The sequence below is a fragment of the Cervus elaphus genome, chromosome 18 (assembly GCF_910594005.1).
Source record: "Cervus elaphus chromosome 18, mCerEla1.1, whole genome shotgun sequence".
Taxonomy (NCBI): Eukaryota; Metazoa; Chordata; class Mammalia; order Artiodactyla; family Cervidae; genus Cervus; species Cervus elaphus.
The window spans coordinates 113,501,088-113,529,057 of NC_057832.1; the positions used below are offsets into that span (position 1 = coordinate 113,501,088).

Genomic DNA, 27,970 nt, shown 5'->3' on the forward strand with positions numbered 1-27,970 from the left:
CAATTTCCAAAGGGGAATGAGGATGGGCAAGGATAAACTAGGAGTCTGAGTTTAGCAGATATAGACTATCATATATAAAATAACAAGGTCCTGTTGCATAGCATAGGGAACTATATTCAATATCCTGTAATAAACCATACTGGAAAAGAACATCAAACAGTATGTGTGTATAACACAATGACTATGCTGTCCCTCAAACACTAACACATTATTGGAAATCAACTACACTTCAATTTAAACAGAATAAATCATTTTGTTTTAATATTGCTACTTACTGTAACTTATAAGATGCAGGTGGCACACAGTTTTAATTTTGAACCACATTATTAAGCCAAAGAAATGATTTTTATAGCTTTTCTGAGATCCCATTTTGTATTCTGTATTTTAAGTCAACTCTTTAACAGACCCAACTTTAATGAACTCAAACCAGCAGTTAATCCATACAGGAACCACTGAATTTTGTTACTGAGCAAACCTTCTCAAGGTACACATTAAAACCTGATTATTAAAAAAAAAAAATAAAACCTGATTATTTTGGGTACAGAGAGTACTAACACACAATAATGAATAGATTTACATATTCATACACTGTACCAGCATGCTTTCTCTAATAGGGTATTTATCTAGTATATTATAAACTGTAACATATACTGGATTTGTTCAATGAGCTGGCTATTTATGTGGCATTTACCCAGATGCTAAAATCAAGTTACTATTATAAGTTGACTGTGTACATAGACATTTTTCTATGAGTTGTGACACATAAATGTGACTCAGAGCAAATATACTATTATTTTTAAAATTCTCCTAAATATGCAACCACCATCTCTTTTACAATGGCTTTGCAGTTCAAATGTTTTATTTAGTCCAAACTCCTATCCTAGTCTTATCTTTATTAAATCATTTCCAATTTACCCTATTCAATCAGAATCTTAGTTTGTTCAGCATTTCAGTCACTAATGTGTAGTATTCAAATCAGATGCTCCACTAAAGATAAGAGATATTTTAGGCTCTTAGCCTTCATTTCTCTCTTAGCCTTCATTTCTGTTTCTAATTTTGCTATCCATATATAACCAATAGACAATAGTTACCAATCTTTCTCAAACTCAGCATTTTATAGAAAAATAACTATAGGACAATAATTTGGCCACTGTAAAAGAGCTTTAGTATATATCACACTGCATTCACTTCTGCAAAAATACTATAGCATTCTAGTAAATGATCTTCAAAGTAAGAAAAAGTAGTTTACCCAATTATATTAAAACAATTGGTAATGGGAATGAGGCTGAAAATATATAATGTACCATTCTTATGTGTACTATAACCTAACTTTTTACATGCGTATCAAAAGGGAAGCTTTTAAATTCTTACATATTAAGCTTTGATAATATATCAGTAAAATATACAAATAAAGAAATTTAAATACTACATTCACCTCTCTGGCAAACTTCAAACTGAATCAAAACTATCTATAAAATACCTCTGAGCAACTGACACAAAAGTCAAAAAGTCAAAAATTCTAAGAAACACATTGACACATACAGTTTCCTTAAAAAATAGCCTTAATTCCTAGATTTACTCCTTATTTTTCCTATTTTTTCCATCTATTCTACTTGAGCCACAACTTTAACTCAAGCATTTAATGTGTCAAATAATAGTAAATTAAAAGTAACTTTGGAAAACAACATTCTGAATGCATACAGTAAGGATTAAGACAATAAGAACTACACACAAATTCAGTACATTAGCAAATTTGCTTCTCACAGGGTTATGGGATAGCAGTTCTCAAAAGTGCTTTATATGTATATATACTAGGTCTGAATGAATAAACAAACATATTGTAGATAATGAGAACCAGCTTCCTCGCTGTCAGAGAAATTACAAGTAAGGAACGCAGGAAGGCTAGAATGAACCATGTGATGCTGGGTGAGAATCCAAGACAGACATCAGTGTGAATTCATGGCGTTTTAATATACACACAGGTAGATATTAGAAGAAAGAAAGGTAGCTCTGTGTGTTTGCAAGAATTAGAAAACGTGCTTCCCTCGCTCCATCTACTGAGAGAGCCTTGACGCGGCTGACAGCAAAGCAGCAGTGAGCACACGCAGCCCTGAGAACTTGGCTTCTAAATACTGCTCTCCAGGGAAAGGAACCAGAGCCCCTTAAGCAGCGGATTCCAGGACAGGAGCAGGGAAAATGCAAGATGAGCCGAGAGCACTTGAAACGCCAGAAATGAAGGATGTTCCAAAAAGGTAAATATGTCAAATGGGCCCAGAGACTAATCTGAGTTCTCCAATTGGTCAAAGCTAGAACAATTCGGGAAACAAACAATTGTGTTGGATTATAACCCATAAAATAAAACACCCACGAGCTCCTGAAAGTTAAAGTTGCTCAGTCATGTCCAACTCGTTGCAACTCCATGGACTATACAGTTCATGGAATTCTCCAGGCCAGAATATTGGAGTGGGTAGCCATTCCCTTCTCCAGGAGATCTTCCCAACCCAGGGATCGAACCCAGGTCTCCCACATTGCAGGCGGATTCTTTACCAGCTGAGCCACCAGGGAAGCCCCATGAGCTCCTACTAATATAAATAACTAAAGAAATAGAGAATGGGGAAAACTGGTCAACCACTTGCAAAAGAATGAAACTAGAACACTTTCTAACACCATACACAAAAATAAACTCAAAATGGATTAAAGATCTAAATGTAAGACCAGAAACTATAAAACTCCTAGAGGAGAACATAGGCAAAACACTCTCCGACATAAATCACAGCAAGATCCTCTATGACCCACCTCCCAGAATATTGGAAATAAAAGCAAAAATAAACAAATGGGACCTAATGAAACTTAAAAGCTTTTGCACAACAAAGGAAACTATAAGTAAGGTGAAAAGACAGCCCTCAGATTGGGAGAAAATAATAGCAAATGAAGAAACAGACAAAGGATTAATCTCAAAAATATACAAGCAACTCCTGAAGCTCAATACCAGAAAAATAAATGACCCAATCAAAAAATGGGCCAAAGAACTAAACAGACATTTCTCCAAAGAAGACATACAGATGGCTAACAAACACATGAAAAGATGCTCAACATCACTCATTATTAGAGAAATGCAAATCAAAACCACAATGAGGTACCATTACACGCCAGTCAGGATGGCTGCTATCCAAAAGTCTACAAGCAATAAATGCTGGAGAGGGTGTGGAGAAAAGGGAACCCTCTTACACTGTTGGTGGGAATGCAAACTAGTACAGCCGCTATGGAAAACAGTGTGGAGATTTCTTAAAAAACTGGAAATAGAACTGCCATATGACCCAGCAATACCACTTCTGGGCATACACACTGAGGAAACCAGATCTGAAAGAGACACATGCACCCCAATGTTCATTGCAGCACTGTTTATAATAGCCAGGACATGGAAGCAACCTAGATGCCCATCAGCAGATGAATGGATAAGGAAGCTGTGGTACATATACACCATGGAATATTACTCAGCCGTTAAAAAGAATTCATTTGAATCAGTCCTAATGAGATGGATGAAACTGGAGCCCCTTATACAGAGTGAAGTAAGCCAGAAAGATAAAGAACTTTATAGCATACTAACGCATATATATGGAATTTAGAAAGATGGTAACGATAACCCTATATGCAAAACAGAAAAAGAGACACAGAAATACAGAACAGACTATTGAACTATGTGGGAGAAGGTGAGGGTGGGATATTTCAAAAGAACAGCATGTATACTATCTATGGTGAAACAGATCACCAGCCCAGGTGGGATGCATGAGACAAGTGCTCCAGCCTGGTGCACTGGGAAGACCCAGAGGAATCGGGTGGAGAGGGAGGTGGGAGGGGGGATCGGGATGGGGAATACGTGTAAATCTATGGCTGATTCATATCAATGTATGACAAAACCCACTGAAATGTTGTGAAGTAATTAGCCTCCAACTAATAAAAAATTAAAAAAAAAAAAAAAGAAAAAAAAGAAAAAAAAAAAAGAAATAGAGAATGAACAGTTCTTCCTTACAAAAGAATTCTAGTCAAAATGCAAAAGGGAAGGGGGAAATAGAAATTCACCATCAAACACAGTAATACCTGCTGCAGACAAAACTGCACCAATGCACAGAATCACAGAGAGCCCAAGTGTGAGGAGAAACAAGATGTGAATAACTCCAAAGTATCCACCTGAAGATAATAACTAACTGCAAAGGAAGAAACAGCGACTCTACATAAAAACTGAGGACAAGCTACCTTCATCAAGTGTAAACGAGGTTAACAGCACCAGGAATAAGACATATTCACATCACATGCCTCTCATATGAGGCCTTGAGAAGGGTTATATCATTTATACGGCATACTTGCCAAAAATGCATTATCTAAACCTAGTCATGAGAAAAATTGGACAAGTGCAAATCAATGGACAGTCTACAAAAGAACTGATGACTACTCTTCACAAGTACCCCGGCCATGAAAGCCTTAGAAAGATGGAGAAGACGTAACTAAATGCAATGTGGGATCCGGGATTAGATTTTGACACAGAAAATCTGTTCATGTCAGTTGAAAAATGGATAGCAATCAAATAAAGTTTGTTAATAAATAGTATTTTACTGTACCAATATCAAATTTTAGCTTATGGTTCATGTAATATGTTAGCATTTGTGGAAACTGGATAAAAAGTATTGGGAACTCTGTATTATATTTTACAACTTTTGGGGTCAATCTAGTAAAACTTAAAAGTTTAAAAACATGCCTGCAATTTAAAGGATACTTACTAGCAAAATCCAAAACAAAACAAAATGGAATAAAATGAGTCCAGTAAAGATTGATAGCATGAGATTATATACAATGTATAGATAAACCAGTAAACCTGTTAACATTGGTGGTTTTCAATAAACCACACCTGGTGTTCAAGACCATGCATAGCTAACTCGCAGCTTGGTTAAGAAATCGCTTTGCCCAAAGCAATACCAGCAAGCACGAAGCAAGAATGAGTTAAGCACCTCCGCAGTGGGGCTTGCTTTGCCAGTATGCACTTTCTTAGAGCCCTTGGCAAAGAGGTCGGGGTACCACGATGGAGAGACCACGTGGAAACAGACACCCGGCCAAGTCTGTTCCAGAAAAGACACCACACATGTAAGTAAAGAAGCCATCTTGAACATTCCAGCCCCAACAGGGAAGCTACTGGAACAGAATTGCAATTCCCTAATTCAGCCCAATCACAGAATTGTGAGGAAAAAATACATCATTATTGTCTCAGGCCACCAAATTGATGATTAATGTAGCAGCAGTGGGGGGAAAAGAAAAGCAAGCTATCCATACAAGATTTAAACGTGTGTAAGATACTCTGCTTAAGACAAGGAACACACAGAAACACAGCAAACTGAGCTTGCACAGAACGCGCTTACTACAAACGCCTCAAAACGCAGACTGAAACATAGTAAGCACGTGAGACTGTTCTCTGTAATAACTGGCCTTTCAAGAGAGGGAATTCCCCCGAATCTGGGGACAGGGGTGGTGGATAACAAGAGGAAGTCGAAATCTCATGAGAGATTTCATCAAAGTAGACTCATGCTAAGACAGGAGCAAGGCAGGGAGCAGAGGAAGTCAAGCAGAAGCAGGGTGTGATTCGGTGCCTGTTCGTTAGGGTTTTGAGACCAACATAAGGACAGGAAAAGAAATCATGGTACATGCAAGGCAGAGATTTGGAGCTGAGCATCCTGGCAAGTCAACTTAAACAGTCTACTTCATTCTCCAAATATACGTAAGAGAACACAGTACAGGAGATACAAAAATAAATAAGCAGTCCTGTCTTGCCCTCCAGCAACTCAGACAAGTACACCAACCAATCACAGCACCACTGAGTAAGTACCCTGCCTCCTCGGCCTCCAGCTGCTTCTCTGATCTCAAGTCCTTACCTTTCCCAAACTTCAGAATGGGACAATCCTTCCTCCTACATATAAATAGCAAACTCAGAAATATCAAGAAGAACCCCCCCCAAATACTATAAATATGAAGACAAAACTAAAATTATGTCCTGACCCACTCCAACTGCATTCTAGGTATTTATGACAAGTATCACTGCCTTGCTAAGTCAACACACTGTAGAGTCATCAAATACTTCTTAAGTAAATGTCTGGACATCCATGTTAAAGGAAAAATTACTTTTAGTGTAACCATGTCCCATATATTGCTTGCTAAATCTTTTTTATTTGCTAAAACTGGTAACACTAACCATTTATATAATACAAGATCTAGGTTACTAGGGGGAGAAAAAAAAACAAAACTCAAGGATTTCTCAACCACTTTGATCTCAGTTTACCTGAGCATTCGTTGATCAATTATCTATGAATCTACTATTGGAAAAGCATTAGTAGCATGCTCCTAGCATTTTATATGCTTGTCACATAATCATACACTGTAATTATCCTAAAAATAGTGTCTAGTCAATGATTAGAGACATGATGAACAAAACTATTCCATTAGGAAGGCTCAATTAAGCAAAATATCCTGACAAGCAGCTGAGGCAGGGGAATTTTTCAAATCTCAGATAGATTTTAGCTGAAGATGAAAGACAGCATCTGAGAAACCTTTCAAGAAATCACAAGATCTCCGTCACTAGACTGGAACTCAGCAGGACTCTCCATCTGACATATGTTGGAACGCTGCTGCTGCTGCTAAGTCGCTTCAGTCGTGTCCGACTCTGCGTGACCCCACAGACGGCAGCCCACCAGGCTCCGCTGTCCCTGGGATTCTCCAGGCAAGAACACTGGAGTGGGTTGCCATTTCCTTCTCCAATACATGAAAGTGAAAAGTGAAGTTGCCCAGCCGTGTCCGACTCTTAGCGACCCCATAGACTGCAACCCACCAGGCTCCTCCGTCCACAGGATTTTCCAGGCAAGAGTACTGGAGTGGGTTGCCATTGCCTTCTCCATACGTTGGAAAGGGTAGAAAGCAAAACAGGTAAATTTCCAGATGCAGGAAAAGGCCTTCCTTCGAGAAAAGCACTAAGTGAGCCACCTCATCTGAGATAAAAATGACAAGTGTATCCTGGAAATTCTTACCAGGACAAGAGCACTCAGATCCTGACTCCATGATTACGGTGACAGCAATTCCTGAGGACTGGGTTGGAACTCCAAGAAGTCATCTCTGTGGTCAGCTTTGTCAACTGCCCACCCCCCCCCACCCCCAGAATCTACTCTATCCAACCTGCTTCCCCTCTGCCCCTCTGCCAACAGAACTTCAAGGTACCTAGGTGGTAGTATGTTTCTACCCCAGTCCTAAGCGATAAGCTGTGACCAGTCAAACCTGTCATGACAGCATGACTCCATGTGACTGATCTCTAGAAACAGCCATGTGACCAAGTTTGGGACAAAATGACATAAAACAAAAGTCATTTATGTGAATCTTCTGGAAAAAACCTTTTCTTTTCTCATATAAAAGGATATCCTGGTTGCCTGTGCCTTTTTTTAAATCTCAGCATCCTGTCCTCTTCTTTGTGCTTGGAATGAAACCGTAAGCATGAAGTCCACAGCCAACACAGTAAGGACGGACAGGCCCAGAGAACAGAGCTGCGTCCCCGTCACCAGAGCTGAGCGGCTGCGCCAGCCGGCAGCCGTCTGCCTCCACACAGCTAATTGTTTACCCTCCTGTGAGATGGGTTTTTCTATTACTTAAAACCAAATGCATTCTGAACGGATACACTGTTTCCCAACTAGAGGTGGCAGTGGTCTCACTGACCAGGATGGAGCCTGCAAAGGCCTTCCCCGGCCATCCAGTGGTTATGACTCTGCTTCCAGTGCAGGGGGCATGGGCTTGATCCCTGGTTGGGGAAGATCCCACATGCGTGCAATGCAACCAAGAAAAAAAAAAAGAGAGAGAGATTTAAAATAAATTTTTAAATAAAGTGGTCCCACAGAAAAGAGATACAGAGTTTGGGAAGGCTTTCAAAGGAAAGAAATGAAACTGTATCAGGCATTCGGCATGTACACATACAAAATCAACACTGCAGAGTGCTCACATCTCAGGCTCTGCAGCCACACTGCCCAGGTCTAAACCTTGACTCTGCCACTTACTAGACATGAGACCTTGGGCAAGATAGTCAATCTCTAAAATGGGAGTAACTCTTGTCCCTCCTAAGAGTGGGTTGTTAGAATAAACAACATAATACTTAACAAACTCTAGGAATAGCTCCTCACATACAGCAAGCTCTCAGCAAATATTCAAAATCATCACCATCATCTTTACGCTCATAATGCAAACACAAGTTGCTATCACGCAGACACAAATAGTTAAAAAGGAGTAAGTATGGTTTACGCAGCTCACACACGGCTCACACTGCGCGGTACAAGTGAGCAGAAAAGTCCTCGCAGAACTCAACCATTGTTCAAGTGTTCTCGTCTCAACTGAGTAGTTCTTCTGTGTCTGTCAATAGCTGCCATCAGCAACTCCAGCTCTTAAGAGGCCATAAAAATGATTCGATTTCGTAACTAGAAGATTGACTAAACATAAGCCATTTGCACTTCAAAAAACAGTTGAAGGGCAAAAGTGTAATGTCAGACTTTATCTCAAGCATTGTTCTTACCTGGCAAGTGGAAACAATAACTCATCTCCTAACAGTATTAGAAAGGGTGAATTTACGATTGATTTCAAGTATACATACTACAGTATGCATAATCCTTTCAGTTTTCTAATATCACAGACCAATACACACTTCAGCTGAACCATTCGTTTCTATGAATGACATTAGCACAAACCAGCACACACCTGGGTTCCTTTCACGTGAGTTTTTTTCTTTTTAATCAACAGGAATTATTGCAGGCACATAATGACAGGTCCACTGAAAACAGGCAACACAAATTCAGGAAGATGAGTTGATAACAGGCAATAGAGAACTTTGAAAAACCAAATGTTCCTATGACAACAGCAATTTCAATCAAGAAAGAGACAGCAGAAATTTAGAGGTAAACTATTCTGCAATGTTGAACAAAAACTGTATTAAAGTTTCTACCAGGCTTCAAAACTTTGAAAACTTACCTGGTTTTGAAAATTATAAAAGTCATTGGCACTAGACACCCATAAATCCCCATCATCATCTCACTTTTCCCCAGGCCCACCCCATTCCTGATACTGATATGTCAATGTTCCTAGCCTTTCAAGTCTATCACAAAAATATCAGCTTTTCTTACCTACCGTTCCTTGGGTACCTCACCAATCCCAAATGCATCCTATCCTACTGGCAAGTCTCAGAATTAAAATTGAAGTTTTATAAAATTTATAAATTAAAAAAATTTTAAACTTGGGGGCAAAACATTTTTCAGAACTGATTTCAACACTGGTTCAGAAAAAAAGTCACTTCTTTAATTAAAAGGTAACATTTAGCACATGGAGATCATGCATACAGAAATTAAAGTGCATAAAATTATACAACTGCTGCATAAATGTAAAGTTACTGACTGCTATACCCCTTTCATCTTTTGAGAAAATAAGTTGGGGAAACATACAAACAGAAATCCAAATGGCCCTGGAGATTCCTTCACCTTCCTCCCTGTTCCAACTTCTGGATCTTTTAAAGGAACTAGCTCAGCAGGTCAGAGTCCATCAAAGAACAGGCTCAGCTGAGTGGCCAAGAATCCAAGGCTCCCACTTCCATCAACCAGTAGTTCCTACTGTGACAGAGTCACGGAGAGCTGGCTGTCCCCACCTCCGGGATCTAATGCCTGATGCACAGCTGACGTAATAATAACAGAAATAAAGAGCACAGTAAATGTAATGCGCTTGAATCATCCCGAAACCATTCCCTCCCTCTTCGTCCATGGAAAAACTGTCTTCCGTGAAACCGGTCTCTGGTGCCAAAAAGGTTGGGGATGGCTGACCTAGAGGTTCCAGCAAAGATACGGAACATCAGGAGATGAAATTTCTCTCTTGGAGTCATTTTCAAGACACACCTCAGTCCAGGTAAGCACCTCTCAGGGGGGTGACAGCCCAGGGAATCACGTGTGATTTTCTGGGCCTGCTTGTCTGTCTGTCCCCCCAGACACCAGGCAACAACTGCACTGTGCGTCGTGTGGTCTGGGGCACGTGCGCCTCACCCACTGCGCCCCTTCTCCTGCAAGGCCCTAGGCGGGTTTCCAGGTGCTTTTTTTAACTTGTAATGCTCACAGCCTATAATAGATCATTTATAGATCAGGAAATAGATTTCAAAGAAATTTAAAACTATCTACTTACCCACCTTTTAAATTAACAATAAAAAGAACTTAATTAGTGCTAAAGTGTAATTTTCCACAAATTTAAAAATAAGACTTCCATGCAAATATAAAATGAACAAATGCCAAAGATATTATTTGACTCATTAATTAACTAGGGCAAAAGTTCAAATTTGAGTATAGGTACAGGATTACCAAAAAGAAATTGCTAACAGATGCAAAAATGGTGACTCCACTGTAAGAAGGATTCAAGAAATGAGCACCAAGGTGCTCAGGATGGCTCAGTTAACTAATACAAATAGCGATCAAACTATTGCTTAGTTCTTTGGATTTAACTGCTTAATAAAAACAACCATCAAGTATTTCTTTCGGCCTGGTGGCATCATGAGAAAATTACTGATATACTAAGAGTGCTACAAACAGAAAGAAAATTTAGAAATCTCTGCTACAGGGCCAATGGCTTTTTTTGCGATGAGATCTCTTTTTCAGAGTTTAAATCAATTGCAACTCTACTGGATAAAAACATTTTGCATTGTGATGGGTAAGAGTCATTTGCACAACGCTATCAACTTCCACACCTACAGAGTTGCCGAGCAGACTAGACAAAAGAAAATGAGTAAAAATTATACACCCCAAATTCAGTCACTGGAAAGTCCATGAAGCTGGAAAGCCCAGCATTCCACTGAAAAGACACCAGGTAATCTCTTTTGCTCATTTTAAAGTCTGGAACAATTTCTCCACCTTAGGTTTCAGTCAGTACTAACAGAAATAAAGCAAAAATCACACAAGATGGGGGCAGAGCAGGGGCAGCAACAATCCAGGAGTATTTCCATCAGGAATTATAGAGCATGCCCTGCCAGCATGGGCACGCTGTAAGGGACACTCTGATCATCTGCTATTGGACACACAATGGTACAGCCTTTCTGAAAAAGACATTAGGTGACATGTCCTATTAATAGAAACTGCAAAGACTCAGATCTTTGATTCTGTAATTCCGATCATAAATTTTTATTCAACATATAATAGATTACATCTATCTCATAGCATTAATTACAAAGTCATTTTAAAGGATGTGAAACAATTTAAGTAGATTTCCCAGCTTAAATGTTCTTTTCAGAAGCCTTGTAAGTCTCAAGTCCTTTCTATGTGATCCACTTAATACCTGGGATTTCCCCTAAGATGTTTATCACATTGCACTCTAACTTCCAATTTGGTAATCCATTCACCCTATTAGCCTATAATCTCCATGAAGGCCTGGGCCACGTATTTCCACTGCATCGATTTAGCACAGTACCACATATATAGCAGGTACTCAAATGCTGGCTCAATGAATGCAATGTTATACAGCCTAAAGTATGCTTCCTCTGCGGAGATGAAAAAATAATTACAAGTATTAACAACAGAGATTATGTCAGAGAAAAGCCTCCAGTTATATCCCAACTATATTGATAGGCCATCAGAATCATTTGCATGTATCTTGAAAACCCTAAGACTGCCAAAGGTGACATGCACATAGACACTGCTGGTGACGAGGAGACAAGAGTGTCACACCAAGGAGACCATTCTCTGCCACTGTATGTCCTGAATGCATCCACACACTACACATTTCCACAGGCAACAATAATGCTCGGAAGAAACCACCATACACTTCTAGCTTAAAGGAAGATTTCTAATAATGATAAATACCGTCCTTAAATATGATGGAGATTTTGTCTTAATCATGTTAAAAAAGAATCTTATATCTATCTCCCTTTGGTCAGTGCTTCTCAACCTTTCAAGGAGCTAAGACTCATGTAGTGGTCTTGTTAAAATGTCGATTCTCATTCTCAGAAATGGGGCCTGAGACTCTGCATTTCTTACATGTCCCAGGTAATGCAAACAGTGCTAACATGGTGATGTCAATCTAAGTAGCAGGGTCTCATGCAAGGAAACTTACAAATGTAAAGAACATTATGAAAAGCTCCGTTCTCCTGTGGGGTTTTTTTTGGAATCCTAAAATACTCTCTTTCTCTGATGATTTATCAGAACCTTCCTGATCAGGATTCTCAACATCCTGTGGATGCTACAGTTTAAAATACGGAAAACACAGAAACAGAAGAGGGGTCATCACTCCAGCTTCCATGCCAGTTAAAAGCATATTAAAGGAATAAAATGAACAACTCTTACGCTCACAAAGTTTTGATAACCCAGGTGAAATGGACCAATTCCTTGAGAAGACAGGCTGCCAACACTCACACAAGAGTAAATAATGTGAATAGATCATTCAAATTGAATCAATAAATAACCTTGCAAAACAGAAAACATGAGACCCAGATGGATTCACTGGTAAATTCTACAAACATCTAAGGAGGAAATCATACCAATTCCATAGAATCATACCAATTCTTCCTCTTTCACAGGATAGAAGCAGGAAGACTTCCTACGGCATTTGATGAGGCAACCATTACCCTAACGCTAAAACCAAAGACAATACAAGCAAACTAGAGATCACTTTCTCCCATGATCATAAATTCAAAAATCCTCAACAATACATTAGCATACTGAATTCCAAAAATGTATGGAGAGAATTATATACCACAACCAAGTAGGCTTTATTTCAGGTATGCAAGACTGATTTGACAACCAATGTAATCCATCACACAAGCAGACTAAAAAAAATAACATGATTATTTCACCTCACGTAGAAAAATCATTTTTAAAAATCCAACACAAAAGTAGGAACAGAGGCCAACTTTCTCAACTTGATAAAAGACTACCTACAAAACACCTACAGCAAACATCACACTTAAAAGTGAGAAACTCGAAGTTTTCCCAGTGTGGTATTGACAAAAATATTAGACAAATATACCAATGGAAAATAGTAAGAGAGAGACCAGAAACAGCCCCTCATATAAACAGTCGACTTATTTTTGCCAAAGGAAGAAAACTAAGACAATGGAGCAGAGGTATGGTCCCAGACAAACGAACACACCCTATAAAACATAAAAGCAGATACAGACCTCAGGGCTCCACAAGACCACCTAAGAACAGACCAGAGACCCAAATGAAAAACACAAAACTATGCAATTACTAGGATACAAGAAGTAAACCTACATGACCATGGGTATGGCGACGCCTTCTTAGGTACAACAACTAAAAGCATAGTCTATGAAAGAAATAACTGATAAACTGGCTTTCCTTAAAGTTAAAAACTTCTGCTCTGCAAAAGGATAACATTGAGAGAATGAGAAGATAAGCCATGGCCTGGGAGTGACTATTTTCAAATGATACATCTGATAAAAGACTGTTTCTCAAAAATTACAATACAAAGAACATCTAAACTCAACAACAAGAAAACAAAACACCTCAATTAAAAAATGAGCCAAAGACCTTATTAAATGCCTCACCAAACAAGCTATGCATGTGCCAACTAAGCCCATGAAAACAAGCTCTGCTTTGAATGCCATCAGGGAAAAACACACATGAACACAATACCACACATACAAATACACACCTACCGGAATGGCCAAACCTGGATTACAGACAACATCAAATGCTGGTGATCAGCAGGAACTCTCATACCCTGCTGGTGGGAAAGTAAAAGTGACTTTGGAAGTGACTTCCAAAGCCCCTTTAGAAGACAGTCGGGTGGTTTCCTACAAACTTAAACTTAACCTTACTATACTATACGATCCAGCAATTGTATTCCTTGGTTTTTACCCAAAGCAGTTGAAAACTTATGTCCACACAAAAAGCTACACATGGATATTTATCACAAGTTTATTTCTAACTGTCAAAACTGGGATGCAACCAAGAAGTCTTTCAGCAGGTAAATGGGTCAACTGTGGTAGCACCAAGAAGAGACACACTACCAAGCCGTGAGCAGACACGGAGCAACCTTCAACATGCATTAGTACGCAAAAGAAGCCAGTCTGAAAAACCATACACTGCGTGATTCCTGCTATCACGATATTCTTGAAAAGGTAAAATCATAAAAAGATAAAAAGATCAGTGTTGCAGGGATGGATAAACAGGCAGAGCACAGAGGATTTTTAGGGCAGGGAAAATGCTCTATATGATTCTATAAGGATGGATATACTTCATCAGACATTTGTCTAAAACCATGAAATGTACAACAGCAAGAGTGAACCCTACTGGAACCATGGGCTTTGGGCGCTTCCTATCTACCACTGTCCTCTCATCAAACCCATTATAACAAACGCACCACTCTAGTGGGGATGCTGACAATGGAGGACACTATCTATGCTTGTGTACAGGGCACATGAGAACTCTATACAGCTTCCTTCAATTGTGCGGTAAACCTAAGTGAAGTCGCCCGGTTGTGTCCGACTCGTAGCGACCCCATGGACTGCAGCCTACCAGGCTCCTCCATCCATAGGATTTTCCATGCAAGATTACTGGAGTGGGTTGCTGTTTCTTTCTCCAGGGGATCTTCCCGACCCAGGGATCAAAGCCAGGTCTCCCTCATTGTAGACAAACGCTTTACCGTCTGAGCCACCAGGGAACTAAAAGTACCTCTAAAATGTAAAGTCTTTTAAAAAATGGAAGACAGGCTCTCAGTAAGCATATTCTTGAGAAAAACATCTGATTATTAATACCTCCGTTGGCACAGTGGATCTGAGAAGTATGAAATGTAAGGAAAATTGCTGGTACCTCTTCCATAGTCTAAAAGAGTTTGTGCTACATAACAGGCACTCAAGTAACTGTTGAATAAATAACTACAATATTTAGCCTGGAAAAGAAGGAAAAAAAGAAAAATCTGCTTAAGGTATGTCAGTATTCGAAGGCAATTAAGACAGCATATTAAGAAGCAGAGACATCGCTTTGCTGACAAAGGTCCGTATAGTCAAAGCTATGGTTTTTCCAGTAGTTATGTACAGACATGAGAGTTGGACCATAAAGAAGGCTGAGTGATGAGGAAGTGATGCTTTTGAACTGTTGTGCTGGAGAAGACTCTTGAGAGTCCCTTGGACAGCAAGGAGACCAAACCAGTCACTCCTAAAGAAAATCAACCCTGAATATTCATTGGAAGGACTGATACTGAAGCTGAAGCTCCAATACTATAGCCACGAGATGCAAAGAGCTGATTGACTGGGAAAGAACCTGATGCTGGGAAAGATGGAGGGCAGGAGGAGGAGGGGATGACAGAGGATGAAATGTTTGAACGGAATTATTGACTCGATGGACATGAATCTGAGCAAATTCCAGGAGATGGTGAAGGACAGGGAAGCCTGGCGTGCTACAATCCATGGAGTCGCAAAGAGTCAGACACGGTTGAGCAACTGAACAATAAAAAGTAGAAAGCAGGCACCCCATCTCTGGCTCAGCAGGTGAAGAATCCTCCTGTAATGCACAAGACACAAGACACACAGATTCGATCCCTGCATCAGGAAGATCACCCAGAGAAGGGAATGGCAACCCGTTCCAGTATTCTTGCCTGGAGAATCCCATGGACAGTGGAGCCTGGCAGGCTACAGTCCATGGGGTTACAAAGAATCCAACACAAAGGAGGGACTATGTAAAAGTAGAAAGCAAGTGAAAGTCTTCTGTCTGATTTCAGTTAGAAATAAGAAAACCAAAGGTCAATTTCAGCTTATTTTAAGCATACATTTTTCACAATCAGTTGACCAACAATAAGATGTATTTTCTCAAAAGACAGATAGCAAGAAAGCCAGATAGCCATCTCAGAGGGGCCACCAAAGACACACTTGCCCCAGGAACACAAAGGGTTTCAAAGATCTTCTCTCCCAGCACAGGATTCACTACTCACAGCAGTTGTACTCACAAGAGCTATAAACTGCAAGAGCAGTTTTCCTACTTTGAAAAAGAAAAATAAAGTCGCCTCAACATAAACATCAGCAATTGGGCCAGGAGCCCAATTTATACAACTTACACATGACCTAAGAGTAAATCAAAGCTTAAATTCTCTAAAGACATAAAAACAAAAGGAACTATTCCGTGGTGATAAATGAACACCTTCAAAGACAATGGTGTGATAAAGATACAGGAATACTCTCAGAATGAAATCCATTTGTTTGAGCATCTGCTTGCCACCTACAAAGAATAATAACTCTTTCTGATGAATTTTAACAAGAAGAAAGGGAATACAATTCATTTGAATGAGAAGTTAAGGCACAAATACACCTCATTTTCCTAGAGAACCTTCAAAGGCATCTAGTGTTAATGTATCAAAACTCACAGAAGATTTTTTTTTTATCAAGCCATAACATTTGAGCACTGAGAATATTAGAACTGCACCCACAGCTTCACTCCATATTTTCAATTGTTTTGTTTAAAAGAACAGTATTATTTCTGATAATGCTACAAGATTTTTTTAAATTAGGATTATTTTTAAACTCACTTTAGAAACTTTCCTTTAGGAAAGCATGTAGCTATTAAAATGCTAATATGTAAGGAGGTGGGAGGTGGGTGCTGCAGACTTAACACCACTAAAACAAAGGAAATTGATTCTCTAGATGATGTGGAAAAGATGGCTTATAAAGTTAATGAGATATTACTTATGGCAAATTTGGCCATTAAGAAATGAGGATGAACCAAACATTTTTGTCATCAAATATAATGAAACTAATTAAAACAACAAAAATTAAGGCAAATATGAAAATCAAGCAAAATACATGAAAAAGTTGAACTACATCAAACACATAAAGTATAGTTGTGACAGTAAAGTCTCTGTAAATTAGAAATAAATTGAAGAGAACAAAAAGGAAGAATTCCAACAATTATGAGTTATACACCAAGGAAGAACAAGAAGAGTCAGCAACATTCAAGAGACTTGAAAACTACCTAGAATGGATTTCTAATTGGAGAGGAAAGTAAAGTAAGAGCTTGTTGTTGTGTGCATGCTCAGGCGTGTCCAACTCTTTGCAACCCGATGGACTGTAGCCCACCAAGCTCCTCTGTCCATGGAAATTTCCAAGCAAAAATACTGCAATGGGTTGCCATTTCCTCCTCTAGGGGATCTTCCAGACTCAGGGATCAAACCCGTGTCTCTTGAGTCTCCTGCAATGGCAGATGGATTCTTTACCTGGGAGCCCAAAATAAGAGGATTAACCTCTGAAACTGGAAAATCCACTAGTTTGCCTCCTGGATAGCAAAGACATCACAATCCTTAAGCTGAAGGTTTAGCCTGAGGTCTATGTGCCATCTATAAAGGGATGAAAACGTCTTTAAAAAAAAAAAAAAAAAGCAAGCTTCCCAAGTTTCAAAGCAGGCATACTGCCTTAAAAACAACAGAAAAGCTGTGCTGATATTAAGAAAAACACAGTCAAAAAACCCAGGCGCAGTCCTAGTTCTGTCTCTAACAACTGTTTCCAAAGGCTTTCCATGGAAAATAAACATTCTATTCCATGTGTATGAAGCTTGTTCCAAAAGTCCCAGTCTACGAGTTGGTGCTTGCTGATGTGAATAAGAACAAAATGCCTGATAAATTATCACAAACTAAATGCAAAGTGTTTCTAATGAAAATTTAGCATCTAAATAGAGACATGCTAGACGTATAAACTATACACTGTGGAGTTTAAAGGTTTAGTACAAAAAATGTCAAATAATGCATTAATAATTGTTTATTTCTGATTACATGTTTAATTATATCACTTTAGATATATTAGGTTAAATAAAAGATAAAATTAAGTTCATCTGTTTTTCCTTTTTAAAGAGGCTACTAGACCAATTTAAATTACTTATGAAATTTAGATACTTAGGAAGTTTTGAATGAATAAGAGGACATATTATATAGAAGTACTAAACAGCAACTAAGTAAGACCGAAATCGACTCTGTGATTCATCCAACAGTGATATGATAGGGTCTTTAAAGGGGTAATTAAGGTAAAACGAAGTCGTAAAAGCGGCACTAACCCAATAATAGGACTAGTACCTTTTAAAGAACAGATCAGAACCCAGGTGACACAAAGACCCAGGGGGACCAAGTGAGGACACAGAAAAGGCAGCCGTCTGCAAACAACGACAGGCCTCGGAAGAAACCAAACTTGAATCTCTGACTTTTGGCTGGAGAACTGTGAGAAAAATTTCTTTAAGCCACTCAATCTACAGCGCTTCGTTATGGCAGCTCCAGTAAACTAATACATTGTTCCAAATAATTAAAATTTTTTTTCAATAACCAATGGAGTTTTATTTCTCACAGTGAAATGACAAGACTCAGTGCTTCAGTCACACTAACCATATTTCAAACAGCCACGTGTATTAGCCCAGATCTAAAGAAAAGTACAAACCAGAAATTTCTAAGAATGCTTAACTACTTCCGATATGTGACCAAGAAGCATCTTACTACTATACTGTAGAATTTTTAATCTGTAATTTAAAAATAAATGCAAATAACTCAGATCTACCCTTACATCATTCTTATAAGGATTTACTAAATAGAGATTAAAGAAGGGAGTTAACAGTTCAGGGCTATGTTTGGTACCAAGCATGTCATCACCAAGGGTTCTTGAGAGGTCTGCTGCTGAACTAGTGATCCGGATGGCCACCCATTTATATTACAAAGGAGTCCAAACTCTAGATACAGATTACCTAGGGATGCCCAAACCAGCCTCTAGTAAATCAGAAAATGCTACTATCCATCCTCATGTTTTATACTCCTTTTATGTGTTTAATCAGGCATTTTCAGTGGAGAATAAGTTCCAGAAAGATGAAAAATAACACGAATGCTATACTGCATGAGATATATTCCCAGAGACATTTCCACTTAACCATGACGCATCAAAAAGCTATGACCACTATTAAAAATTTCATGCACCTAGAAATAATAAATTCAATAAATATAGAAGAAAACTACACACAGAATTCAGGGGAAAGAACAGGTAGCCCTGCCTAACTGAACACATTTACTAAATAAATAGCTATCTCCTTTGAGAACTATAGAAAAATGAAGGGATTTCAAAATTTAATAATATAAAAAAGTTCACTTAGTACAATTTTCTATTTGCATTGATTCTACCTCTTAAACTTGCTTTTTATACTTTACAGTAGCTTAAATCGCACCAATGACTTCATGTTTGTATGTATTTTTCCTTTATATAAAGAAACGAAGGCTCTAAGAAGTTGAAAGACGTGTCCAAGGTCACATATCTAGTGAAGAGGACAGCTACAACACAAACCTGGACTTGTAGGTCCACAACTTCCCTACAGATTTTACAGTGTTGAAGTATTAAAACTATGCCCAGCACACAGTGTTACAGAAATGTTAGTTGTTACAAGAACGTGTAATGTAATTATGCTGATTTGATCAAGTGTGTGCCCATAATACTGAAAAGGGTAAATCGATTCATAATAAACCTCAACAATGGTAACTCAGCTCAGAAGAAATAACTCCCAAGAGCATTACGGTCACAGAAATCTTTTTAAAATTTAAATACATATCATCTTTTTGCAAAGAAAGGTAGACTGACAGATAAAAGGTTTTCTAGCACAAATTTATGATGAAATTATGTGAGGAAAATAAAATGGAATTTTTGACTTAGAGTTTATCATGTATTTTTAAGTGAATGATGGTTCATACCAAACTGCTGTATTTTTTATTCCATCAGATCAATTTAAAAGGGATATAAAAGCTTTATTTATCAATACTCAATATTAAAGGACATTTAAAATGTGAGGGACAATGTTTTGAGATTTAAAGTCCTGAACCCAATGCACAGGTAGTCCTAGTTTGGAACAAGCACCTGGAAGCTACTTCGAGAAGGAGAAAATTTAAACATGGTGGGCTATTAGATACTTTGAAATCTGATGTGGAAAAGCGAAGCGGTGAATAGAATAAAACAACCTACATTATGTTCTCATTCTGGCTTAAAAATGTCTGTGTATTCATACATAGAAATATCTAGAGGAATATAAATATCAATGTATACACAACAAACGTACACACACATGGAGAGAATAGCGGCAATCTCTGAGAGGCTGAAATACCGCATTTTTATTTCATCTTTTTATCCATATCTTTTTATAATGCATATATACTATGTTGTAAAAATATACAAAAATGCCTAAATACCAGTACTTTAGTAAACTGGAAATTAAAGTCTCTGTAATTGGTTGCTCTATGTCTTAAGTTTGTGAAATAAGCACATGTAAGTTAATGATCCCGAGGAAGGTTTTACTCTTTTACTTTAGCTGCAAAGTGTTTAAAATAAATATACTTTACTTTCAAGCATACGGAGTTCTAAATGTAAAGATTCATAATAAAAACTGAAATGATCACAGACACTACAAGAAAAAAAATTCATTTTTTAAAGAATATTGGAAAACACACCTATATGAACAGAGTTTAAAATAGCAAACAGTATGTGCTTACCAGTTAAATATTATTCAGTTTTAAAAACCTTTAGATAAAATGTTAAGGCAACAAACAAAATAAATAAAATGTCTGCATTCTTACTGTATATATCAGTGTTAAACGCTTTACAGATACTTTTTAATCTTCATACCTCTCCTTGAAAAGTGTCCTTCTATCTCATTGATGAGAAAATCAAGACTTAAAAAACTATGTATCCAGAATCCACCTGTAATCCTTTTGCAATGTACCTGTGTATCAAATCAAAAATACATTATATATCAATTATATCTCAGTTAAAAGAAAAACTCCTACAAGTTAAATGTTAAAAAATCAAAGACAACCCAATAGAAAAATGGCAAGAATGATCATCATCAAAAAGTTTACAAGCAATAAATGCTTGAGAGGGTGTGGAGAAAAGGGAACCTTCCTACATTGTTAATGAGAAGGCAAATTCGTGCAGCCACAAAGGAGAACAGTGTGGAGCTTCCTTAAACTAAAAGTAGAGGTAACATGTGATGCAGCCATCCCTGGGCTTCCCAAGGGGCACACTGGTAAAAGAATCCACCTGCCAAAGCAGGAGACGCAACAGACACAGGTTCAATCCCTGGATCAGGAAGATACCCTGGAGGAGGAAATGGCAATCAGTTCCAGTATTCTTGCCTGGAAAATTCCATGGACAGAGGAGCCTGGAAGGCTACAGTCCACAGGGTCCCAAAGAATCAGACACGACTGAGCAACTGAGCAGGCACCAGCAATTCCACTCCTGGGCATACAAGCGGGAAAGATGAAAACTTTAATTTGAAAAAAGATACATGCACTTCAATGCCCACAGCAGCACTATTCTCAACAGCCGAGACAGGAGAGAGACCGAGACGTGGTGCGCGTGCAGAGTACTACCAGCCCCGTAAAGACAATGACTGGGCCTAGAGAGCACCATACCAAGTCAGACAAAGACAAGCATCACACGATCTCATTGATGTGGGATACATAGGAACTTACTTACAAAACAGACTTACAAACATAGAAAACAAACTTGTGACTGCCAAATGGGAAATAGGGGGAAGGGATATATTAGGGATTTAAAATTAATCCTTAATCTTCCCTGGTAGCTCAGTTGGTAAAGAATGTGCCTGCAATGCAGGAGACCTGGGTTCTATTCCTGGGTTGGAAGATCCACTGGAGAAGGGATAGGCTACCCACTCCAGGATTCTTGGGCTTCCCTTGTGGCTCAGCTAGTAAAGAATCCACCCGCAATGCAGGAGACCTGGGTTTATCCCTGGGAAGATCCCCCCCAGAGAAGGGAAAGGCTACTCACTCCAGTATTCTGGCCTGGAGAATTCCATGGACTGTATAGTCCATGGGGTCGCAAAGAATCAGACAGGACTGAGCGGCTTTCACTTTCAAGATTAATAGATACACACTACTATATAAAACAAATGCCAAGGACCCACTATATACCACATTACAATACCTCATAATAACATACAATGGAAAAGAATCTGAGAAATAGATACATAGACATAACTAATAGATGCAGGTATAACTGAACCACTTTGTTGTAAATCTGAAACATTATAAATCAACTATATAAAGAAAAAAAGTAGTGGCAAGAGACAAATATTTCACAATTAACAACAGACAATATCCGCATTCTGCCACAAAGGAAATGCAAATTGAAATCAGAGATTCCTCTACACACCCATCAGAATGACTAAACCTTCACAATAAGAATTCTAAGGATTGAAAATGACCACTCCGGGGGATTAGTGCAGCATGAGCTAGGGTCAAAGTACTGAGGCTCCAATCAATGTTCACATAGTAAACAGTGGTAAATTCTGCTTGGCTTGGACAGAGAGGTGAGTGATTTAAGAAAAAAAAGTAATCTGGAAAAGCAGTTAAGAATCAGATGGTGAAGGGCCTTTAAAGGTCAGGATAAGGACTTTAACCTGTATACAATTAGCAATTCTGAACCATGACATGGATGACACAATTTAATCTAGTTTTAAAGGTATATAAAAGGCTGTTTCACAGACAATGTTCCAGAGATGGGAGGACACAGAAACTTTCAAAAATCTATCTCCTATCCCGCAAGAATTTCTGTCCTCCAGAGTTTGGTTTAACCTCACTGCTCAGCCATTCTTCCAAAACCTCCACCTGTTCTCTCAACCTTCTTTCTTCCTCGCTAGTCACTAGATGAACTGACTTAGTTCCCAGACAGACACAGGACTGAGCTTTCAATCAAGGCCGGCCCAGGGCCTGCAATGCTCCTGTGCTTCCCCTAGGCCTCTCGTGATTTAAATCCAGTGCTTTTCTGGACGTCCACCTGACATCTGGACGTCCACGTGACTTCTCTGCCTTCTCCAGCCAGCCCTCCTCCCAAGTCCCTGTGGTTCCTATGTGGGTCCCATCACACATAGTCCAACATCTAACTAGCATTTATCTTGCTTTGTTCTCGATTCCAACAAGACTGTGAGCTCCTTGATAGAAGAGATCACAAGAGTATCCCCCACAGCACCTGGTATCAAAGGCAAACACTAGATAGTTGTCAGTTCCTCTAGATAATAGAAATCCGGACATATCCCTTGATCCGGTAATTCCATTTCCGGAAATGTATCCTATTGATAAACTCACATAAATATGCAAAAATACGATCAAAGTTATGCATTCTAGATAGTAATAAAAACTAGAAATAATCTAAACATCTTTTAAGAAAGCCTAGATCCACTGTGTCTATACTGCCCACTAAAAAAAAAAAGAACTTGGGATACCTACATATATGGACCAGAACAAAGTAGTAAGTGAAAAAAGTTGCAGGAAAGGGCTTAAAACAGGTCCTATATTTATTTATACACATACACAATTTAGAAACACACAAGATTTCAGAAGGACAACCTCTGTTAAGTAGGATGGACTTTTTCCTGCAGTATTAAAAACAGGCCCAAAATGGATTCATTTATGTTAACTCCCCCATCACCAAACACAGACTTAATAATTAACCCATTATGAGCAGTTTCAGCTGTATCAAAAATGGGAACTTAAATCAGCCAGTCAGAAGTCAGTCTATCAGGGCTAGCAAACTAATCTGCCTGACAGACCCTTTACCATCCCCTAAAGGAAACGGACCTTGCTAGAACCAAACTACTTTTGGTGAGTGTAACTTCCTTGTTCCTGCCCATTTCTGCCTATAATGTCTACCACTTCACACAGCTCCTCCAGTTTCTATCTGCCAGATTGGATACTACCCAATATATTAATTGCTGAATAATCACTGAGTAAGATTTGTAACATTTACTCACTTGAATTGTTTTTTTTAACGTTTAGAAACACTCTACTCTGTTTAAAAAAAAAAAAATGAACAAAGAGCAAGATGTTTGAAATAAAATATTGATATATTTTTACTCACTGCTCCAAAACAGTAATTTACAAAACTTACAATATATTTAATTTTATTTAAACATTTTATTTAAAACAAGAGGAATGGTATATTGGTTATATGTACATGAATAAAATTTTAGAATATATGCCAATTGTTAATAATGGTTATTTCTTAAAGAGGGATTACAGGAAACTTTCATGCTTTAGGTTAGTTGTTTTTCTTTAAATAATAACCATTTACTTAATTTGGCCTTCCCTGGTGGCTCAGATGGTAAAGAATCTGCCCACAATGTGGGATACCCGGCTTAGATCCCTAGGTTGGGAAGATTCCCTGGAGAAGGGAATGGCAACCACCCCAGTATTCTTGCCTGGAGGATCCCATGGACAGAAAAGCCTGGCAGGCCATAGTCTATGGGGTCACAAGAGAGTCAGATACTACTGAGAGACTAACACACACTTCAATTACAAATAACAAAGATTAAAGAGATTTTATATTCCCTCTGCTGGTGATCATTAGAGGTGAGCATTTTGGTGTACCTGACAATTAGTTACCCTGGAGAGAACCAGTTTGTCAGACTGTCCGCTACATGAAATCTGGGTGAGCATTACAGGCACATTATGCCAAAGATCACATTCAGAGAAGTTATTCATACAAAAGCTACTTCTCTGCTAGAAAATATTAAATGTCTACTTGATGAAGGGAACCTCTCTAAATGTAACGTTAACCTCAAATATTTACCGAATTACTCTAAGAGCCAGGCATTGCAAGGGCACCTCGTGATACACTGTTCTGTTTTTAAATATCCCTGATTTATCTAGAGGAAAGTAAACTTGTAGGGAACCCATGTTTCCAGGCCAGTGTTTGAGATCAGATGGGAATCTCTAAATAACTGTACACTTAGGAGCAAGAAGAAGAAACTAGGCAAACCACTAAATGCCACGGATGTCCTCAGAGAAGTTCAGGATTCCACCTGGAGGGTCTGTGCTTCATACAGCGCATCACAGTCCTCAACGGTTCCCCGTCCGTCTGCCCCAGCGCGGAGCCTGCAAGACTGACCTGAGGAGTCACGGCCTTCTCCCTAAGCCTCTGATTAAACCCACACGGAGCAGAGCTGCCTGTCTTTCCTGCTATCCCCTACTAGTCTACTGCTCCCAACCTTTTCCATCTCAGCATGTAGGCACGTTGTGCTCTGCAGCTCAGTTGTGTACAGTTCTCTTCGACCCTAAGGCTTCTCTGTCCATGCAATTGTCCAGGCAAGTATACTAAAGCCGGTTGCCATTTCCTCCTCCAGGGTATCTTCCCAACCCAAGGACTGAATCCATGTTTCTTGCTTCTCCTGCACTGGCAAGCGGATCGTTTACCACTGAGGCACCTGGGAAGCCCTTTCCATTTCAACACTGACCCGGAAATCCAACCACCTTAGCCTGACCACTAATCACTTACCGAAATTAAAGCTAAGAGCTTTGCATGTTTTACAACTCATCCATGCTCACAAGAACCCTGCGAAATAGTCCTACTTCACAAACGAAGAAACTGAAATACAACCAGCAAATCTAAGACTTAGACCCAGAAACCCTGTTGCCTCACTCCAACCTTTCCTATGTAGCACTGTCTCTATGACCTATCCCTTTAAAACTGAGAAAACACTAGATCTTCCAGCAGTAAAGTGTTCACGCTTAGTAACAAATCTGAAAGTCAACAGGCCAGCTGAATCCAACGTTTACTCTTGGAAATACTGTTGGTCCCCGCTACCCTTGGATAACTGAGAACTACCGAAGTTTCAATTTCAAAATGTTTATATTTGCCAGTGCTTTTCTTAGGAAAAGCTGTTTTCTAAAATGATTAGACACTCAACCTCTCAACAAGTCAAACATATTGGGTTCAGACTCTAGTTCCTTACGACCTGCAAAGTAAGATAAAAAGTATATGTAAACAATGTAGCACAGCAAGTGACTGGGCAGAAAGGAGTCAGGGCCCCTGCTGTAATGATCCTTTGATTGTTTTACCACAAATACTCCCAGACTGTGGGGAAACTGACAAGTTCCAATCAGATTCAATACTCCCGCCCCCAAAAAACTCAAGAATTCACAGGTTTACAGAAAGCTGTAAACACTATAGAGTTTTGCATTCAATTTAAATTGTTGAGCTGATAAACTAGAAGTTCTACACAAGAGAAACAAAAGTAAAAACCGGTACATTAAAAATGTTTTAATATCATGAAATTAGCACGCAGTTACTACACATGACAATGAAAGCAACTGACAATTCCCTCAGAAAAACTCATTCTTCCGTCTACTTCCATGTGAATTACAATGACTGCACACTTTAAGAAAAATCTTTGACTGTCGTTATCTTGAAAGCATTTTTATTGGGTAACCTCAGGCATTTTCAAAGGATGACAAATGGGCACAATGGGCAGGCAATCATAAAGTCAATAAAGACTGATCTCTACCCCTTCCGTCTACTTTTCTGCTCCAATTGTTGTTAGGAGCCTGAGAGCTCACATTACAGGCAGGGCTTGGTCTTCTCCAGGTGAAGGGCATCACCTTTAAGTCCTCACACAACCCTACACCGCAAGGACTAATAACTGTGCTCATTTTTTTCAGATAAGGAAACTGAGGCACGAGAGAGGCTGAGTAGTAATCTGCCTAAATCTAGGACATCTGAGTCAGACTGGACACCACTCTGGGTCGAGAGTCCAGCCCTTTTAACCTTATCAAGGCTTGGGGTGGGGGACCGGGGACTGCGCATCAATTGCACTGTGAAACGTGTGAAGAAATACAGTTACCAGAGGGAAGCAGGGGTTCCAGCGGGGTAATGGCATGCTCCATAACGGGATGCTGGTCTCTGCGTTTAAAAAAAAAATAAATAAATAAAAATGCCACATTAGAACTTCTCCTAGCTAATTAAACAGCACGCGAAAACGCCAGTACGTGTGGCGCCGGGGCGGACCACGGAGCGAGCCGCGCTCCCGGTGTGCAGGCCCGGGCACCGCCCGCTGGGCGCGCGGCGACGGGGACGCCGGAGGTGTTCCAGGGCGCGCGGGGGCGCAGAGCGCGCGCGCTACGCGTGTCTCGGCGGGGTCGCTGGGTCCAGCCTCTCCCCGTGCCGCCGTCACCGCCCCGATATCGGGGCGGGGGGCGGCGGGGAGCCAAGGGAGCCAGGGACGCGAAGGGAGTCGGAGCCGCCTGCTCCCCGCCCCACACGCCGGGAACGCGGGTGGCGCGCCAAGGCTGCTGTCGCACTTACACAATATGGCGGGTGGAGCCACCAGCGAGCGGGAGCGCAGACTGCGGGAGCCACGCGATCGACGGCTCGGCGCTCGACTGAGGCACCTCGGCGGCGCGCAGCCCGCGGCCCGCAGTTTTAAGGGAAGAGCGCGCGAGGGGGCCCCGCCTCCTTCCGGGAGCCGGCGGCGCGTGCGAGCCGCGGGGCCCCGCCCCCACCGCGCACGCCCCCTCCTCCCCCCTCCTCCCCCCTCCTCCCCCCCTCCCCCCCCCCCCTCCCCCCTCCTCCCCCCTCCTCCCCCCTCCTCCCCCCTCCTCCCCCCTCACCCCAGACCTTGCGTCCCCCGGCTTCGGGCGCCGGAACTTTAGGCCACCCTGCCACCTGCTCCCTCACGCGCCGCCCTCTCTTCTAGACTACTTCTGCCCTGGAGCCATCGCTGGTGTTTCTGAGGAACGCTGGTCCCTGAACTTTAGCTTGGAGGCCGCTATTTGCTCCAAGCCAAGCGTTAACATCCCCCGTCATCCTTCTCCAGCTTGGCATCAGAGCCCAGCCAAGGTCCCAAGTTCCCGAGAGAGCCCTTTTTCTTGGTCCTCACTCTCTTTGATCTCCTGCTTGCAGCTCCTGTGCCTCAGGAGCACGCCTTCGTTAAAGTCTTCGCTGGGTTGCAACAGTCACAGAATGTTATCATTGGCAGGAACTTGAAGCTGCTTTTGCAGCTCTGCTGACTCCAACATTCACAGGTTGAAGAGTTCTTTCTGTGGCCACGCAGCCTCTTCCAGGACTGAGCAAGCCAGGTCTCTAGACTTAGTAGACTTCCTAGGCTTTATCTTTTCCAGATAAACTTGTTCT

At 40.2% G+C, this 27,970-nt stretch overlaps 1 protein-coding gene across 4 annotated transcripts in view; it reads right to left on the reverse strand.

The window, feature by feature from the left end:
* TPK1 (thiamin pyrophosphokinase 1) overlaps positions 1-27,770 on the reverse strand; it is a 358,776-nt gene extending 331,006 nt beyond the window's left edge. For 2 of the 4 annotated variants that reach the window (XM_043871994.1, XM_043871991.1), the window contains exons 1-2: positions 27,143-27,326; positions 26,682-26,740 (exon numbers count right to left, since the gene is read on the reverse strand). In XM_043871994.1, the coding sequence (XP_043727929.1) occupies positions 26,682-26,724 (43 nt within the window). In that variant the 5' untranslated portion in view covers positions 26,725-26,740; positions 27,143-27,326. Of the gene's footprint in view, positions 1-26,681; positions 26,741-27,142; positions 27,327-27,716 lie in introns of those variants that run through there. The other 2 variants (XM_043871993.1, XM_043871992.1) reach the window with 2 other exon arrangements.
* Positions 27,771-27,970: the final 200 nt, after the last annotated feature.